This window comes from Macrosteles quadrilineatus, unplaced genomic scaffold, assembly GCF_028750875.1.
Source record: "Macrosteles quadrilineatus isolate MER2022 unplaced genomic scaffold, UCM_ALF_1.0 Scaffold_2__2_contigs__length_208266976, whole genome shotgun sequence".
Classification (NCBI taxonomy): Eukaryota; Metazoa; Arthropoda; class Insecta; order Hemiptera; family Cicadellidae; genus Macrosteles; species Macrosteles quadrilineatus.
In genome coordinates, this window is record NW_026542595.1 from 175,375,522 (window position 1) to 175,394,528 (window position 19,007).

General features: G+C 36.5%; 2 protein-coding genes across 3 annotated transcripts; one reads left to right on the plus strand and one right to left on the minus strand.

Moving 5' to 3' along the window:
• Positions 1–886: 886 nt before the first annotated feature.
• Positions 887–18,802, minus strand: LOC128985919 (BTB/POZ domain-containing protein 9-like). 2 transcript variants are annotated; one of them, XM_054405906.1, is made up of 12 exons: positions 18,566–18,802; positions 14,968–15,164; positions 10,713–10,842; positions 9,828–10,058; positions 9,386–9,476; positions 8,623–8,805; positions 7,461–7,680; positions 6,060–6,289; positions 4,610–4,799; positions 3,672–3,858; positions 3,326–3,502; positions 887–1,199 (listed from the first exon to the last, which is right to left on the minus strand). In XM_054405906.1, exons 2-12 carry the CDS (start codon positions 15,153–15,155, stop codon positions 1,131–1,133), a joined length of 1,896 nt encoding a protein of 631 aa, XP_054261881.1. In that variant the 5' UTR covers positions 15,156–15,164; positions 18,566–18,802; the 3' UTR covers positions 887–1,130. The 2 variants fall into 2 exon arrangements, with proteins under 2 accessions (XP_054261881.1, XP_054261882.1); XM_054405907.1 differs by lacking the exon at positions 18,566–18,802 and adding an exon at positions 18,409–18,558.
• On the plus strand, positions 15,258–16,493 carry LOC128985161 (uncharacterized). Its single transcript, XM_054404543.1, has one exon. It carries the CDS (start codon positions 15,258–15,260, stop codon positions 16,491–16,493), a length of 1,236 nt encoding a protein of 411 aa, XP_054260518.1.
• Positions 18,803–19,007: the final 205 nt, after the last annotated feature.

Consider the following 19,007-nt stretch of genomic DNA (forward strand, 5'->3'; position numbering starts at 1 on the left):
AAGAATAAAAATGTAAACTGGTACTAAAAACTAGTTTTACCAAGAAGACTGTTTTTTAAATAATTTTATCAATTTGCTACTTTTGGACAAATTTGATTTTTTAGTGCCTTTCCGTAGCTATGTTGAAAACCTCTACACCCTCCTCGTAACGCTAAGTCGAACAGCCCCCCCCCTCCTTAAGCGATATGTAATATATGTGGACGGCCCCTTACGGATCGGCTGAAGACAATTTTACAATTAATAACTTACAATATAATAACTCTAAAATTAAGTCCAGGAATCAGGCTCCATCTTTTGCAAAATAATCCACCAAACTACTCAACCTAAAAGACACTAAAAAAGTCTATATAGTCCAAAGTCTACCCCTTTTACAAAAAACATGATTTTAAGTTGTGAAATTAAATAATCATCTAGAGTTAAATTTGGAAGAGTAAGTTGAAATAAAGCTTTTATTTTTATGTAAGTGGCAATTTAAATTTAGATATATTGTAGGTACTGTAAATACTGCATCACTTTGTAGCTATATGTATAACAAATGACGTGTCCTAATAATTTTATAAAGATCAATGGAAATAAATATTTTTTATTCTTAGATAAAAGCTTGTTTGAACCAGTTTGACGGATTGCTACTACTAGCCTAGTTCAAAAACATTAGCAATATCCAAACAAGATAGTAGGCCTAAACATTATTAACGTAAACAATCAATGAAATGATGAATTTTTGCAGGTAATAAACATGTAACAAAAAAAGGTAATTTTAGTGTAGCGAAAGAATGTAAAAACTCTATGGAAATCAGGTAAAAAATAACTTTATGCTAAAACAACTTTAATAACAAAACTGTTATAATACAACATAAACTAATTAAAAAAATAATAACAATCCAACATAAACCATAAAACATTGTTCAGGCACTATACATGTATTTATTACAAATAGATATACTACATAATTTTTCTTTATACAATAAATTAATAATAATGTGCAAATATAAGATTTTGACATTTTTAACAAACATATACAAACAAAGTATTCACAAATAGGCAAGACTTAAGTACCACAAACAGCATAGGAAACATTGATTGGAAGTTATTTAAATAGTTAGTTATCACAAAAGGTCCGGAGGATTAACTTATGGCTGGTCCTCAGCAACTACAGCAACTGCTGCTGCTTCTGCCTCTTCTTCCACTTCATCATCTTCCTAAACATTCAAGTATTCACACTAATTAGCATCTTTAACAAGTTTCAATTATTATTTGTCCCTTGAGAGTTAAGATTTTGTTGTCCCTTCAAAATACAAAAGATTTGTATTTTCATGTGAAAAAAACTTTCATTCTTGTTTCTAAGCGGAGTTATGTGTTGGAACCAGGGGTGCCCAGAGGGGGGGTACTGTGGCGCGTTTGCGCCACAGGAATTTTTGGGGGGGACTTTTTTGAGGGGATTTTGGGGGGGATGTTTTTTGCTAGCTGTCATAATGAATGAAAAATTTTGTATAAGCAGCCCGAAAAAGTGTTTCTAAGTAGCTCACTATCAACACCAACAACATTTTGCCATTCGTAATTAAGATTTGCTTCTAAGAATGGTAAAAACGCACCTTGTCAGACAATCCTTAATATACCAGTGTCAGTGTCGAATTTTATTTGCTACATATGTTTTGGTGATTCTTTACCTCCACCACACAAAACACGAATCGATTACAGATAGGCCTATCAATTCACGCGTATATATTGCCGTCGTCAGAACTGGAAGTAAACTGAATCAGGTTCAGGTTATGACGGACAGACGTGGTCTCTGGTTTGTTGTCTGCATTGTCACCAGCTGATATAGGACTATTGTAGTGACTGAGAAGAGTGTTAAAAGTATAATGGGATTCATAATTAAATGAGTGTTTTCACTCAAAAATTTTGTGCTGTCCCTAGTTTTATGTATTTATATATTTCAAACTCCTCAAAGTATTTAATAAATTTCCTTTCGTGCAGTACTGTAGAATTTCGAGACCATAATTTATATCCAGCAGATAAATTGGTTATTATTGTCAATAATTTTAAATGGAAAACTCAATTATGAATCCCATTATATTTTCAACACTCTCCTCCGTCACGACAACTAGTCCAATATCAGCTTTTGATAACACAGACGACAATCCAGAGACCACGTCTTTCCGTCATAACCTGATTCAGTTTACTTCCAGTCCTGCCCGCGGCAATATACTCACGTGAATTGATAGGCCTATCTGTTAACATTTCATGTTTTGTGTATAAACAGATTGTCTGACAAGATGCGTTTCTACCATTATTAGTCATAAAAGGCAATCCTGGGGCTATCAAAATTAATTATAAGATTACTTCGTCACAAAAACCTTTTGTGGGTATTTTGCCTGGCGATTTTTGTAGAGTAAAATCGAGTTTTTGGAGTGTGTTGTTTGTAGTGGCGGTGTTTGTAGAGCCAGGGAGTGGCGAGCAACAAGTCTGTCTTATTTCGTGACTGCCTATAATTTTGAAAAAAAAAACTTTTTGCCAAAGTATTATTAATGTATTTTTAAAGCGGTTTGATTTCTTAAAATTCTTCTCTGAGATTCTTTCTCTGTAAAATTTAACGCCACCTAATATATTGTACAGTTACAATACTGTGTTGGAGTAGAGTAATTCACCTAGTATATTGTTGTACGTTTTGAAGACGTTGTCTATTGCAATACTGAACACAAGTTAGCTGACAATAGAGATTCTGAAATGTAAATTGAAACACTTCTAATTCGTCCATTAGTTAGATACACCTAATGAAGTATTGTTAAATGTTGTTCGTTTCCTATTAAACATTTAATTTTTATTATCAGCAAGTTTGTTTTTCTTTACCTCAAGTTTACTAAATACTAAATTGGAATGCTCGTTTTATGAGGTAAAGGGAAAATTGTCAGATAAATTGGTGGGGGGAGGGTAGGTTTAAATAGACGGCAGCATAAATTGGGGGGGGGAGAACTACTCCTTTGGCTTGGGGGGGGGGGGGGTTGCGCCTCTGGGTTTGGGGGGGATGGGCACCTCTGGTTGGAACTAAGTAACTTTACAGATTGCAAATGAAATTACAGTAGTGAATTTTTCACATGCAGAAAATTCATACCACTAAAAAAATACATGCTTAGTAAATAAATATTTAATTCCATGTATAGCCAATTTAAAATATGTAGCAAAATTTAACATAATTTTAGATCAGCACACTTTGTTGGTGGCTCAACTCAACTCAGATCATATTTCTTCTAAAACTGGCAATAATTATAACAAATAGGAATAGAATGTCTACTTTAATGGACAGGAAAATCTGGTAAATACCAACCTTATTAGCCTCCTCCTCGGTGGCCTCAGCCGCAGTAGGCACCATGTCAGGAGCATGGTGGTGATGGTGTTGGTGGGAGGCTGCGGGGGGCAAGGGACGGGGGGGTCGTGGGTCTGAGCGGGGGGAACCAGCCTCCTCACTCTGGGCGGGACATTCCAGGTGTACACAATGGAAAACCTACACAACACATTCAACAGTTAATGTACACAACAAAATAAACAAAGTGTTTTGGAGGTAAAACCTTTTGGCTTGGGAATACATTATTTCTAGATTCCCAGAAATGGTTAGCCAACCGGTTATTTTTTGTTGTTTTGCGGGGTTCATATGTAAAGAATAAAAACCATACCTCGTTAGCAGTGTTGTGTGTGCCGATTATCCTGATAAACACGACTGGTCTGCGGGGAAACGTTATGTATTGCCAAGACTGACAATTCTCCCTGGTCTTGTCCCAGACGAGTTCCCAGTCCCACAGATTCACAGACACTTCCACGTAGTAGCTGTAGCTTCTGTCGTCACAGTCCCATAGTAGGATCCTGTCAAGTAAAAGTTGATAAAGCAATGATCCATAAAGCTGTTCAGTACAACCTTCCATTAACTATATATGCTTAACACAACAACGATATGTTACATGCAATATTTTTAATAAAAATGTATTTTGACCGCCCAGGAAAGATAAGGACGAGGATTTAATTTAGTCTGGTGTATAGACTTCAAGAACAGTAACACATTATTTATGATTATAAGTGTAATATGTACTTCTCTAATAAGATGTTTAAATAATTACTTTTCTATGATAGAAATAGAAATGTAACTAAGGTGAATTAATTTTCACAGTAAATACGAGCGGCAGTAGAATGCAGATATTTGTACCTTTGCTACAGACTAAAAAACCTCAAATTTCTTTAATCAGGACCGTGAATCACAAATATTGATCAATGACGGACTAATTCAAGCTTAAACTTAAGTTCCGAAGGTCAAACTAGTACTCTTAACACTACATTTATAAAAACCATAATAAATTAATAATATAATAGCGCTTATAAATGCCAAAGGAATTAGTAAGTTAGGTCACGTACTTCGGAAACAGGATGGCACAAGACTGAAGGAGGTTTGTGAGGTCGTACCTACAGGAAGACATCCGTTGGGTAGGCCTTAATTAAGAAGGATGTGATCCAATTTGGGGGGAAATCCGGATGGCGGAGGATAGAGAAGAGTGGAGGAGGCTAATCTATGACGCCCCAGCAGTGAGTATAATGAATGAATTAAACCTAGATATAAAGCTACCTCATAGAGTCGAGTAGGTAGGGCTGACCCAGTTGTACGAGTATTGAGCCGCTGCCCAGCTGGTGACAAGTGTAGCCAGAGTCCCAATCATAACGTTTAGTCTCTCCGTCCAGCAGAGCGTTACGACTGCGAGACACACCTTCAATCACGCTGGCACTGCATGCGCTTGTGGCCACATTGTGTTTAGGCACTATCAAACAACAGTGTCAGTGGTGTAGGTGATCTTATCACATTGAGAGATTATCTAGGTCACATAGTAAAATTGGTTCACTGTATCCCTATTGTTTGGTGAAAATAATTTTACAATAGCAAAATGCTCGTGGTCAGATTGAATTTAGTTAAAATGTATCGTAACAAATTTGCATTTCAACCTTTTAAATTTTAAAAATATTCTTTTCATCATACTGCCCGGAAAACACCGTTTGAAAACACCACACAAATTTGTTTGAAAACGCCTAATTCAACCTAATTACACGATATTTTTTTAAAGTTATGTTTCCAAACAACGGATGTAAACATTGATGACAACTCTGTATAACCTCTCAAATTATGTGGTCTAATAAATATTTAGTAGCAATTAGAAGGTTATTTCCACAGTAGGCCTATGATGAAAATAGTTGTTCATCACACGGAGCAAAAGTGTCTTTTTGGTACTCAATCGTATTTTCAAGCTCGGCTGCGCCTCGTTTATGTAACACAATTGCGTACCAAAAAGAGCTACTTTCTCTCCTAGTGATCAAAACTACTATTGGTATCACCAGTGCTCTGTTTTTTAATCAGCAGTCAATGGGAGTGTATTGTAATCATCTTCGGACCAATGATATGACTACAGTAGAGAGTTAATTATCAAAAATAATTGGAGATTTGAGGTGTTTGGACATCTATTTTTCTTCATTGGTAAGGGAAAAGTGATACAATATTTTAACTTTGATTGATGACATATAAATTGGTTTGTGTTTTTTACTGGTTTTGTTTGTCTCTTGTGATTATATAATCATTTGTGAGCATATTTTGTGATCTCGGCGACAGCTGTGGTTGACAAACATATGTATGTATCGGACAGTGGTTAAACTAGTAATTAGCACACTTTTAACTTTTTTTTTTCTTTCTTTAGATAAACGACATTTTAGGTGACTGGGCTTTGGATAATCAACGCTCTACTGTATTTAATATTATGTATTTCTTTAGGCTCCATGTCAAAACATAAGGTAATCCATACAGAAGAATCACATAAAAAATACAAAACTTGGTGTTGGATATGATGCTTTACAAGTAGTAAATACATACTACTCTTGAGAAACTGCAATATAGTGGACTGCAATTGATTTATTAAGTACAACTATAAAATTTAGGCTAGGCCAACAAAAAGTGTCCAAAAACTGTTTTGTAGCTAGGTATATTGAAAAGGAAAGCTTATTTGTTTAGGTCTCGCAATAATAATATAACTCACCTATCAAGCCTTTTTCTATGTTTACTGGAGTATTAGTGTACATAATCTCAAAAGAGACAACATGGAACACTTTGTTAACCGTGTTGTTGGTCCCAACTATCCTGACGTATCTCACCACTCTCGGCTCAAAGTACAAGTATTGCCACGATCGGCAGAAGTAACTTGTGTGGTCGATGACTCGCGTCCAGTCTTTCTGGTCCATTGAAACTTCAATGTAGTATGAGTAGGACCTGTCAACAGAGCAATGGTTGAAGGAACGAGAACTCAAACATATGTGTAATTAAATATAACACTCTGAATTTAGAATATAGAGATAGCAGCTAGCTTAGCTTAGAACAAGTCTAGGTAGGCCATAGTACATATAGAAGAGACAGAACACACAATATTTCATACCTTGGGGAACTTTGTCAAGTAAAAACGAAGAGAGTTGTACAGCTATAGTACAAGCAAACTAACAAAGCTTACACAGGGATCGTTAAAAAAATTGCTAGAAAACGGTTTTATTTTGTAGTGTTGGGTTTGCAGAATGACATACTAAAAGTTGCCAAAAATCGGTGCACGAGAAAACCACTTAAATCACAATTTTAAATGGCGGCTTTTCCCAACATTGGACAAATTAAAAAAAATATATTTCACATGCATTTCTTATGCACATTTTTTGAGATATTGACTTGGGACCACCACCTGTATTAATTAGGTGGTTAGTACTTCATTTTGATAGGGAACACGTTTTTGGCCGCCATCTTGGATCTGCCATATTGGACATAGATAATTTTTTTTCAAGGCAATGATAGTGTTGTGACACATCATTACAAACTACATTTTTACACTGATTTCAATGCCGAAATCTGTTTTTCAGTATCTTTTTTTATTTAGAAGAAATACTCAAACGAAAACTCTCCCCCATACGTTTCTTATGGACGTTTCGTAGTTTGATAATTTTTTAAATTATTTTTCTTATATCTCCAGCTCTTACTAACGCTTGCAGTTCGTTCTAGGCTTAAAATATTCAGTAATGTCAGGGCTTTAATTTGAGCTCTAAAAAAAAAAAAATGTTTTTTTTTAATGTCATTAAGGGTCAAGATAGATGTTTTAAAATTTTAATATCAACACCCTTTACACTATCAAAAATGTTACACAAGTTATAATTTTACAAGCAAACTTATTATCCTTTATTTACTCAATTAAGTACAAAGTTTAAGCTAATAGTTATTAATTATAAAAATGTCTAATAGTTGCATTTAAGGCCTAGACGAAAACAAAGACTCTGCTATTACTGAAAGAACTAGAAGCTCTGAAAATTCTGTGTTCTGTGTAACTTGTGCACTTTATTTTTGTCATTAAGGTAATCCAACTCTTAAACCTATCCATTACAAAATCCTTAGGCAAATAATCAGTAACCTCAGGTCTCTATCCCACAGCAGCATCTTAACATGGTTGACAATGAACTGTTTGCCCAGCTTGATGAGTATGCCGTTGTCACCGGCCTCGTTGATGGCGTGTCTTGTGTAACCTCGTTCCATGTCGTAGTTGCTGCAGTCTCCGTCCAACAGAGCCGTCCGCATCTCTCCCTGGAGCACCTGCGTGCCGTAGTTAGGGTGCGCTACGTTCTCCTCTGGCTCTGAGCAAAAAAAAAACAAAGCGTCCATAAATTTAATGTGACTAGAAAAAAGTAAAATGTGTTGTCTATTTGGAAAAAATAAATATGATGATAATGGAGTCATTAATCTGATCCGACAATATTAGGGGAAAACACTGACATTTTCTTTATCAGCAACTGCCGCCTAGGTCACAGTTTTTGGTCGCAATTCACCTGATCCGGAGGAGGCTAGCTGTCATTGTCAAAAGTCCCAAGCCCAAGTACCAATACCAATATTTTAACTTTGGTACCAGTACATCTTCCAAGAACCGGTGGTTCCGAAATTACTTTTTAGGTATGAAAAGCAACAAGCATCATCACTGATTACAGACAAATTTTTGGTTACTGTAATAGTTTGTCTTGAATGAATCATCAGTCAAGAGCTACAAAAAGTAGGTTACTTAAATAAAAAATTGTTTTATATCAATCAGCTGCATAAAATTGTATTACAACAGTTATGGAATTTAATCACAGCAAAAGTAAACATTATTGCATCATTTTTTGCATGGCAAATCAAAATTAATTTCCAAACTTCAGAACTTTGAAAGTAGAGGGGGCTGTGCACTAGGTCGATTGATAGCAAAACTGGAATAGCCATAAGTAAACCTAGGTTGCTCCATGTTTGAGGTTCTTTTCTACATTTTATTTGGAAGTTATTTGGCTGATAAGTAAAGTAATCAAAATTGTAGTTATATTAAGTATGGGAACACTCACAATTGTCTGAGAACTGACTAACATATAGATTAGTTTTGTTTAAGGAAAGGCTCTAGGCCAGGATTTTAAATTGTAGAAAAAGGAGGATAACATATAGATTAATATGAACGAAAAGAGCAGAATAGGAAAGCCATTCCACATGTTTCCGTCTCACTATCTTTTTATCAAACCTGTGCAGAGTAACAGTATCTAGAAGTAATGAACACTCACTAAGGGCTCCTCGATACTTCAAGGTAGAATCACGACATGTTGTGCGAAGAGTGAGAGCGTCCAAAATGGTGTCTGGAGTGACTAGCCTAAGAGGTCTGACTACTCCGAGCAACTCACTGACTGTCATCAGCTGTAGTCTCACAGTCCCCAACACCATCTCTAGCTCAGGTCCTGATGACAGTGCTGCAACACAAGGGTTGAGACATAAACTTTGTGACCGAATAAACCAAATAAGTTGTCAACATGAGCACAGAAAACATACTACTATAACCCAGAACTGCCTACGAATTGACAGGCAAAGCACTCTCAAAGTACTTAACGCTTTTTACCATGCGGTTGGTATTCTGGGTTATAGTAGTACGGTACGGTATGTTTTCTGTGATATGAGGCTATATTATATTGGCCACAATGAAAAGTAGAAGGGGTTTAATTTCAAATGTGTGTTATTTACAGTAAACTACAGTGACTAAGTGGTTGACTGGGTTACATTGTCTTCCAAACAGTGGTGTCAGTTTGACCCTGATAAATGTTTGCAGCTTTTTGATGGTTCGAAAGTGAACTTGGATTATACATGTTTCTGGCTAAAGAAATAGCTAACCTTAGTAAGTAATAAAGCTACAAAATTAGCTCCATTGTAGGCTATACTTATCTATCGCAATCAGATTTAGCTACAAATACGCAACTAAAGTGGCATTCCTGACTTAAAATAATAATAGTAACAATAATAATACCACAGTGACAACATTTCAGATGCTATTCTCACCATTATTTTTTGCCCAATCAACGACAGCTTGGAAGATATCAACTTCTGGGGCATAGAACGAGTCTCTCTCTAGCAGCTCTTTCAACCCACCCTGAAAAACATCAACAGCAACTAAATGCAAAAAATAGTTTAGTTTCAAATGAGCATGCTATATTCTATATAAAAAATTACAACATCATCTATACAATACTAAAAACCGGAAGGCCTATTTGGGTTGGATTTTGCTACCAAATTTTAATTTTTCTCTGATTTACTTCTTTCTCCTCCACTAGTGAACCAAACCGTTAACCAAAAGATGCTTAAATACACCTTTTTTTTAAACTTTGTGTGTGTAAATTAGGCTATTTTACAGCAAATATAAGCACACATTTTCTTTAGAAATTTATTTATAGGTATGGATTAAAATAATTATGATTGTCAAATTAGTTGTCAGTTTACTTACAGGGCTCAACTGTGTGAAAGTCTCGTGTTGAATGATCTGTGCAGCGTGATTGTCCATGAAGCTGGCACAAACTCTGGTCAAATAGTGGAGCTGATAGAGTCTCGCGGCGTCAAATATGGCACAAACGTTTGTGAGGCTCAAGGCTTGTCGGAGAAAGTCTGAGATTGAAGTTTCCAAATCTACAAAGCCATATTGGTGGGCGAGTCCCAAAATATCTAAGACCACATCCTCCTGTAAGAGAAAATGATGTATTTTTTTATAAGTATAACTAACTACATTCACCAGGATGAATCATATTAAAACAATATTTGAAGTATTGGGATATTCTTTCCCAGCTTGTTCTGTTTTAACGAATGACAAATAGTATATTTCATGTCAAAAAGCAGGCTAGTGGCAGGACACCAACACACTACAGCTTACTTCGAAGGCTATGCAAATTTTATATCTTCAATGTTTATTGTTTGAGATTTGCTTATCGACCATTTCGCCGTTATACTGAGTACCAGTATATGAAGTCAGTAGGGCAAATGCAAATCAAGCAATATGGGTAGGCTGTGTTTATTTCTTGGAAACAACCATCACTAAAAATCAGTGGCGGTTCCAAGGGGGGGGGGGGAGGGCTATAGAGGCTTAGCCCCTTGCATACGTTTTTCTGACGAAAACTTAACAGAGGTTTTTGGACACAGTTCTAGGCATTAAAAATGGCTAAAAGTCACCAAATGCCTTTTTAAATCTAGCATATTTTTTAGGGGAGGACCCCCGGGGCCCCTCCTTGTGTGAAACAACCCCCGTTAGGCCCCCCCTTTGACAATGTCCTAGAACTGCTACTGCTAAAAACTATTATCAAACCTACAACCCATGGCTGTATGATTTCCGCTTGAATACCTTAAGAGACGCCAGAGACATGTGGCCTGTGTAAATGTATTTTAGTAGTCCTTTGAAAGCATCGATGCTTGTTCCTCTCAGTTCAATTTCAGACTGCTTAGATTCTTTCATGCCACCAAACAAAAGAGCACTGGAACAAAAAGATGATTACCGTAGGCTAGTTCAGTATTCTTAAAAATTACACTTTCTGACCTAGGCCTGGGACCGTTTTACTTTTTTATTTTGATGTCCCCAGAGGCCAAAAACCCTATTCGTTCAAATTTTTATATATGTATATATATTTGTGTAGGCCTATATATTTCTTGGTAAATGTACAATGTTTTTTTAGTTTTCCTCCGTTTCTTTGTATTGAGTTATTTGTTAAAAGTTAACTTTAATTTAAAGTGCAACTAGTTAACCGCCCGTGCTCCGCCACGGGAATATTGTCAGTAATAAAAGAAATAATAATTAACAAATACTGTTTATCTTTGTATTTTATTTAGGGGTTGTTTAATTTTTTACATGAAATAGAACTGATAGTTTGCCTGTATAAACTATTTTATGTTAATCAAACCGATATATTATTTTAACCAAATAAATGTTTTATATTAATTTGAGTTTCATTTGAAAAATAAATAGTAGGTATACGAACTGGGCAATGCTGATAACCTAATAAGCAGCTATTTATGCTATTTAGATAATTTGCTCAAGTATATTCCTATATTCGTAGTTTTTTTTCATTACATTTGTTGTATGGAATAAAGATAGTCACTTAGCCTACATGTAAATCACGCATCAGCAGTTGGTCGCATTTCACGAATCTTAGACCCATACTGTGAGTAAAAGCTGTGTTTACGTCGTATATATAAAGTTGGGCATACTTTGTTCAATGTTAGAGGGTATTAACGGTCCAATTTGATGGAAAAGGAGTCGTGGATATTAAAACTATGTAGACTACCACTACCAGAAAGATGTTGATTCAAGTGATACTTAGAACTGATATTTAACACCATCACTGCTCTTTACCTTTTTAGTTCGATGGTTCTCTACATGTTTTTTTCGTTTTGTAAGTCTCTTTACGCCCGGTTAATGATTACCTTTCTTTTTCTTTTTGTACTTTTCACATCCTGGGGTTAATGATTAAGTTTTATAACGCTATAATGATCCGAGTCAACATTGCCATTAAACATCAAGTCAGATACTTCTTCGCCAGAACAGAAATCGTAAGTCACAGTTTCTCAAGCAACTTCCCTGTGTAGGCCTACTCGAAAAAATATAGTTAGGGTATAGTTCACTGATAAATTGTAGTTCCAAATATCCCATCGTACTCGCCATCTCGAGAAGGTAAAATTTGGACGTCGAACACTGATCTTGAGTAAGATTAACCACTTACGATAAAATGTTTGTATGTTTACCAATCATTAGCAATTATCTGTACAACTTGCAAGCGGATTTCCCTATGATTGTTCTGGTGGCTATAGAGAATAAATTATATTGATCAAAAGAATAAGTTTCCGTCCCCTACTATGGGTATTATTTCACATTCCATACTCAAACTTAAACTCAATTACCACTTTCCTTCAGATCACTTTGCAGGAAAACTAAAACATTTTTGTGTCACAGTTAGACTGTTCTGACTCGAAATTCATAGATTTGAAGTAGTGACAAATCCAATCTAACGACCCCAATCCAAAAGAGTTGGTATTTTTTTGTAGGGACTTCCAGAGCACATTTAACACCAACACTGCTCTTTACCTTTTTAGTTCGATGGTTCTCTACATTTTTTCTTTTTCGTTCGGTATGTCTCTTTTTCAATTCAATTCAAAACTACTTTATTCATTTCCTGTACATAATACATTGAATAGTGTCAACAGTTGCAAGTAGGCCTAATAGTTATTAAATACATTTATAACATAATAAAATAAAAACAAAATTTTACAAACTTTCTAAACAAAAAATACATAAATTGAATTTGTTTTTGATTTCAAAGACTATTCAACTCTTCAAAAGAAAAAATAGCCTTGCTGATGAGAAATCTTTTTAATTTATTTTTAAATATTGTTTTGGAAGTCTCTGATTTAATTTCGATTGGGAGATTATTATGGGTTTTTTCTCAAAAAGTTTTAGACTATGGTGGCCAATTGCAAGGTTTTCCCGATTTCTGGTGAAATAATTATGACTATCCCCAACTTTACGCCCGGTTAATGATTACCTTTTCTTTTTATTTTTGTACTTTTCACACCCTGGGGTTAATGATTAAGTTTTATAACGCTATAATGACCCGAGTCAACATTGCCATTAAACATCAAGTCACATACTTCTTCGCCAGAACCGAATGGTAAGTCACAGTTTTCAAGCAACTTCCCTGTGTACTTGAAAAAAAAAATTCACTGATATATTGTAGTTCCACGTATGGCGTACTCGCCATCTCGAGAAGGTAAAGTTTGGTACCACTGAACGTCTAACACTGATCTTGAGTAAGATTCGTCACCTACTATAAAATGTTTGTATGTTTCCCACTCATTAGCAATTATATGTACAACTTGCAAGCGGATTTGGGTATTATTTCACATTCCATACTCAAACTTAAACTCAATTACCACTTTCCTTCAGATCACTTTGCAGGAAAACAAAACATTTCAAAATAAGTTAACAAATACACTTTCCTTAATCAAAATCGTGTGTTTATAAACAGAAACTCCAAGTTTAATAATTGCATACTGAAAGTGAGGTTATAAAAATAATAACAAATATCTGACAAACATTAAACAGCTGACGAATAATTTATAAACTGTGTATTATATTCTTCAATAAGAATTGTATTGACTCAACCTTTAAAGGGCTGTAGGTCGTAGCCCTTAGAAAAAATGTAAATTCTAAGGAAGTTCGGCAAATCTACACACTATCCCCTTTAATTTGAGACATAAATCTTGTAGATCGGTCAAGTAATTACTGAGAAAACAGTGTTACAACTGTGTATTAAATATATAGATTTTATAAAATAGCCTCTATGTAACTATAAATATTAGAATAACTATTATATGCTGCACAATGTAAAAATTGTCAAGAGCAATAAATAAATGTGTCCAGACAATAACTTGGGTAATTTTTGTCCAATTTCGATAAAATTTGGTTTGAAGGTGTAAGGCAAAATAAACTTGAATGAGTTTGCAGACCAGTATGATTGGACCATAGGAACGGGGTTTAAAGGGGGCTTAAATTTACTTATTAGTTTATGGGGTAAAAATGGGGTTTTCTAATTTCTTACCCTTAAACACAAAATTTATCAACTTTTCCCCAGACCTTTTTAAAGAGCCACTGCAAATTGTGAAAATATACGGAACTACTTTTTCAAGGCACGGAGCAAATTGCACGTCAGGGAACGAAGTGAGGAGTGATACGGACCAGTCACTGTGCTGTGACGGATCACGTTCCAGAGAGGCTCAAAAGAGCCATCCGTGACGCCATATTGATGGTTCGTAGATCCATGAAGTCATCCTTAATTATAAAATTAAGAAAATTATAAAATTAATTTTATAATTATAAAATTAAAATTTCATAACCTTACCAAACTTGCTGATAATGAAAAAATCGAATTAAGGTTTAAAACCCGTGCTGGGTCTGACGACTTAACTTACTCAACTCTTGTTTGGGCTTTGGGCTCCTAGAATAGTCAGTGTTACTAGCCGATCATTGATTTATTATGATTGTTTATGTAGCCTAAATGTTTTTATAAAAAAAAATTAAAATGTTTTAAACTAACAAAACCTAACCAAACTTGCTGTATGATTTCATGAATCGGTTTCATAAGAGTAAAGGCATATGGGGAAGCCAGTCCGGGCTTTATGAGGATTCGTGACTAGTCCTTTGAAGGTAGGTTAGATTAAGTATGCATTAGTTTATTATTACATAAAATATTTAGCTACATTTTCATTTGATAGTAAACGCCAAAGCAACATTTTGTTACTAAAATTATTAAATTGTTTATTTATGTTTACACTGAAAAATATTTATTTATCGTAGCTGTCAGCTGATATGTTTGAATTTGTTATCAACGATGCCTATATCAGATCGAAATATCAAATATCGAGATATAAAAAAATCATCGATAATAATGAATGTTCCCTTTAACAGGAAAGTACCGAAAAATCATATCAATAAGATGCACTCGTCTCAAAAACAGCAACCGACAGGACTCAAAGCTTTGACAGTTGAGCAGCTAACTTACTGTTGTTAGTATCTTAGCCTAAATAACAAAAGTTACTACTATACCTACCGAAAGTAATCGCTTCTTGCTGCCAAAATAACTTTATGAGCATGGAATTTTTGATCATCAACTTTCAAAACAATATCACTATAATCTTCATTTAAATAAAGATCTCCAAAGTGTTCAGAAAGATAGTATACATGGTCGATATCACCGTTTGAGGGCACTAAAAGACCTCTATGGTGGTTACTACTCATAGTCGACACCTGAAAAAATACACATAACTTCAATTTAACTTGAATACAGTAGACCCCCTCTTGCATAGGACACAAATATACTACAAGACACAGTGCTTGGAAATGCAGAATCAGGTAAAGTACCTGGGTGTGGTATTGGACCAAAAGCTGCAATGGGGGCCACAACTCCAAAAGGTCATTGATCGAGATAAGTGGTCACTCATGGCTTGCAGACGGTGGGAGGAACCTGGGGGCTCAAAAAAGCCGGTGCTCATGCACTGGCTATTTGTCTCCGTGGTAAGGCCCGCCATTACATATGGCTCAATTGTGTGGTGGCCCAAGATAGACTCGGTGTCGGCAGTGAGAGATCTGGCTGCCGTCCAAAGACTCGCCTGTCTCATCATCACGGGCGCAATGAGCAGCTGTCCGGGAGCCTCACTGAACTGCCTTCTCAACCTCACTCCGATTGACCTGCATGTCAAGGTCATTGCGAGGAGGACTGCCTACAGACTCCAGTGTGAAAACCTTTGGTTGGATGTTGGAGGATCCCGAGGTCACTCTCGGATCACTCAGCAGGTAAGAGGGGAGGTAATGGACATGCCTTCGGACCACACGCCGACTCAATTCTTCTTCGCCAGACCATTCACTGTCATTCTTCCGTCCAGGGATGAGTGGATGTCTGGTGGGAATCCTCTTCCACAAGGCGACCTTAAATGGTATACTGATGGTTCAAAGGTAAGAGGTGGGACTGGGGCTGGAATTCATGGAGTGCAGAACGGGGTGGACATTTGTCTTCCTATGGGCACTCACCCAACTGTGTTCCAGGCCAAAATGACTGTGATAATGGTATGTGCTAGGGAAAACCTGAGGCTAGGCTTCAGGGACATAAACATTTCCATTTTTACAGACAGCCAGGCTACGCTCAAAGCGCTCGACTCCTATGAATTCAATTCTAAGGTGGTCTTGGACTCCCTTTCTGCTTGCGACCTGGGCAGGCACAACAAGGTAACACTCTGTTGGGTTCCTGGGCACTCAGGGATAGAAGGGAATGAGGTGGCTGACAGGCTAGCAAATGTCGCGTCAGCCTCAGACTTCGTGGGACCACAGCCTTTCTGTGGAATCTATCGTGGGCATGCATGTCACTTAGTCATGGCATGGGCTCAGGAGGAACACAGGAAAAGATGGGTTAGGCTTCAGCGCCATAGGGTAAGTAAGCTCACCCTCTTCTCCCCTTCCCAGACGGTCGCCTCCAATGCTCTATGTTTAGACAGGAGGCAACTCAGACAGATCACAGGAATGGTCACTGGACATGGCTTCCTCAAAATTGCACCTGCATCACTTGAGGATCCACAATGGTGACACTGCGTGTAGGAAATGTGGGCTATCAGAGGAGACTGCTACTACTCCTACTCTACGACTGCACTGCTCTGAATGAGGTAAGGGACAGTACTCTTGGTGCAATGACAAGTGGCAGACATCTTCCTCAGGAGGAGCTCATAGACAGGATGCTGGAGTTCATTAAGCAACTCAGGTTTGACGGTTGCTGAAGTACCATGTGGGGAGTGCAAAAAGCCCATCAGTGGCTGACGTGCAACAGGACAAGGTCCACCCCTACAGAATCAATTAATCAATCAATCAATCACCCCCTCTTAACCGACCCTAATGGGACCGGACCTAGGTCGGATAACTCAAAAGGTCGGTTAAAACGGGCAATCCCTAAAATCATGACGTAATGAATTGATTTTAGTGGGTCTGGTCTATCTCCTTTTTTGTATTGATAGAAAAGTCACAAATACACACAAAACACGGTCAAGTCAAATAGGCTTACTTTCAGTGGAATGTATTATTACTACACAAGAGTCAATAAAAACTCCTATTTTAATAACATTAGTACTGTAACGTATTAATCCTGCTCTCCAAATCCATCGTAAAACAGTAGAGAACCTTTTGTCAAAATTAAAGGTCCAAGCAACCATTTTGTTACAAGACAGGATGTTTATTTAGGCCTATAGCCTCTCACTGGAGGCTCGAGGCACAAAAACTATCTTGACGTTGGAGTTGTTAACCCCCCTTCCCTGCCATCCCCACAAGTTGCGTTGTTGCGTTGTTTGTTTACTCCAGCGATAAGATAGGCTAATCAGTTTTCAAAATCGTAACGCACTTTGTGATGAAATAAGTTTGCCGTACAGATAACAAATCAGATCAGATGTGCTCGCGCTACAAACCACGATGACAAACTGACAGATAGGCTATGCTATATTTTTTGTGATCAATACAAAATAACTTATTCTTAGTCATATCCTGTGGAGATTAGTGTATGGTTCAGTTCTCATCGCCCAGCGTGGGAGCGGAAATGCCGAGATTCCTATAAAGCGGCGGTTAAACCGAACTGCTCTCAAAGCAAGGTCAGTTAAAACAAACTGTATTATTTTACGATCAAAGGCGGATAATACGATTATCGGTTAAGAGGGGGTCTACTGTACAACCAAACAAAAACTTAACCAAATTTGGCAATTAGATATGTAACTTAGGGTACCTCAAGGAGTAAATTTTTCTGAGGTCAAACTTAAGGGATATTAGGCCATAGGTCCCTTGCCCTTACATAAAACCTTTGTATACTGAAGAATGTGGACCTAACTTACTTTAAGTTTAGATGTTGACCTAACTGTAGATGTTGGCCTTACTTAGGAGATCAAGTCTACAGAAAAAGACCATATTAACAATTCTGAGGTTGGACCTAAGAACATCTGTGAAAACCCGATAGAACCACGACGATTCCCGATCTACGGATGTGATGAAGACATTGAAAGTAAGTTAAAAGGTAAAAGATTTATTCTTAGTCAACTGATAAAGCAGTCGATTGCTTACTGATAAAGGACACTCAAAGGTTGAACCTTAAAGTTGTAAAAACTAGGGCTGCACTTTACTTTAGGTCCTACACACATTCGAATGAAAATATCGATTTATCGATTGTTTCATTCGATAAGTATATCGTTTGGTTAGTTAGGTAAGGTTAACCTAACCTAACTAACCAAACGATATATCGAATGAAACATTTGAATAATCGATATTTTCATTCAAATGAGTGTAGGACCTTAAGTAAAGTGCAGCCAAAACTAGGACTAGGTAAAACTTATTAAACATTTTACTGAAATAAGTTAAGTATCTAAGCTACTGGACATTATTCAAAATATAGGCTAATAAGTATTCTAATAGTATATTAGTGGATAAGTATATTAATAGGTATTCCTAGGTGAGTATTCTGTGTACCTACTTGTTCTGTACAAAGTATATTTAGGCATATAGGCCTATTCCACGAATTTGTTTTTAATCTTGACTAATCCAATTATTAACTCAAGCAAATCATAGAACTTGGGTCTATTAGAGAAAACTAAGTTATATATCAGATTTTAGTAGGTAAGCTAACTTACTTCAAAACAACTCGTACAAATTAGAGTAACACCAGTATTTATGCGTTAGAATTGATTGTAACGATTCTATAACATTACAAACATGTGCTGGGCCAAACAGCAAGTTCTCTCTTGCTTAATATTCTGTAATTCGTGTCTTGAAGTATCTCAATGGGAACATAATTACTTAGGAAAGACTACCAATTTCAATAACATAACAACTAACAAGCAGAAAGCAATGTAAAAATTTGACATCTCGGTCAGTCGATCCGAGTCGAGGAGTCGATCACTCTTCATTTTTTTGGTGGTCTTTGCCTCGTACTTCTTGTTTCTCTTCTCCCATTTTCTAGCTTCTTCCAAGGCCCCAATAGAAAAAACTTTTCTAGAAAGGCTTTTTCTAGGGGGGGCCTTGCTTCTTCTTAGACTTTTGTCAAAGATCTCGAAGGTTGCTATCTTATAATAT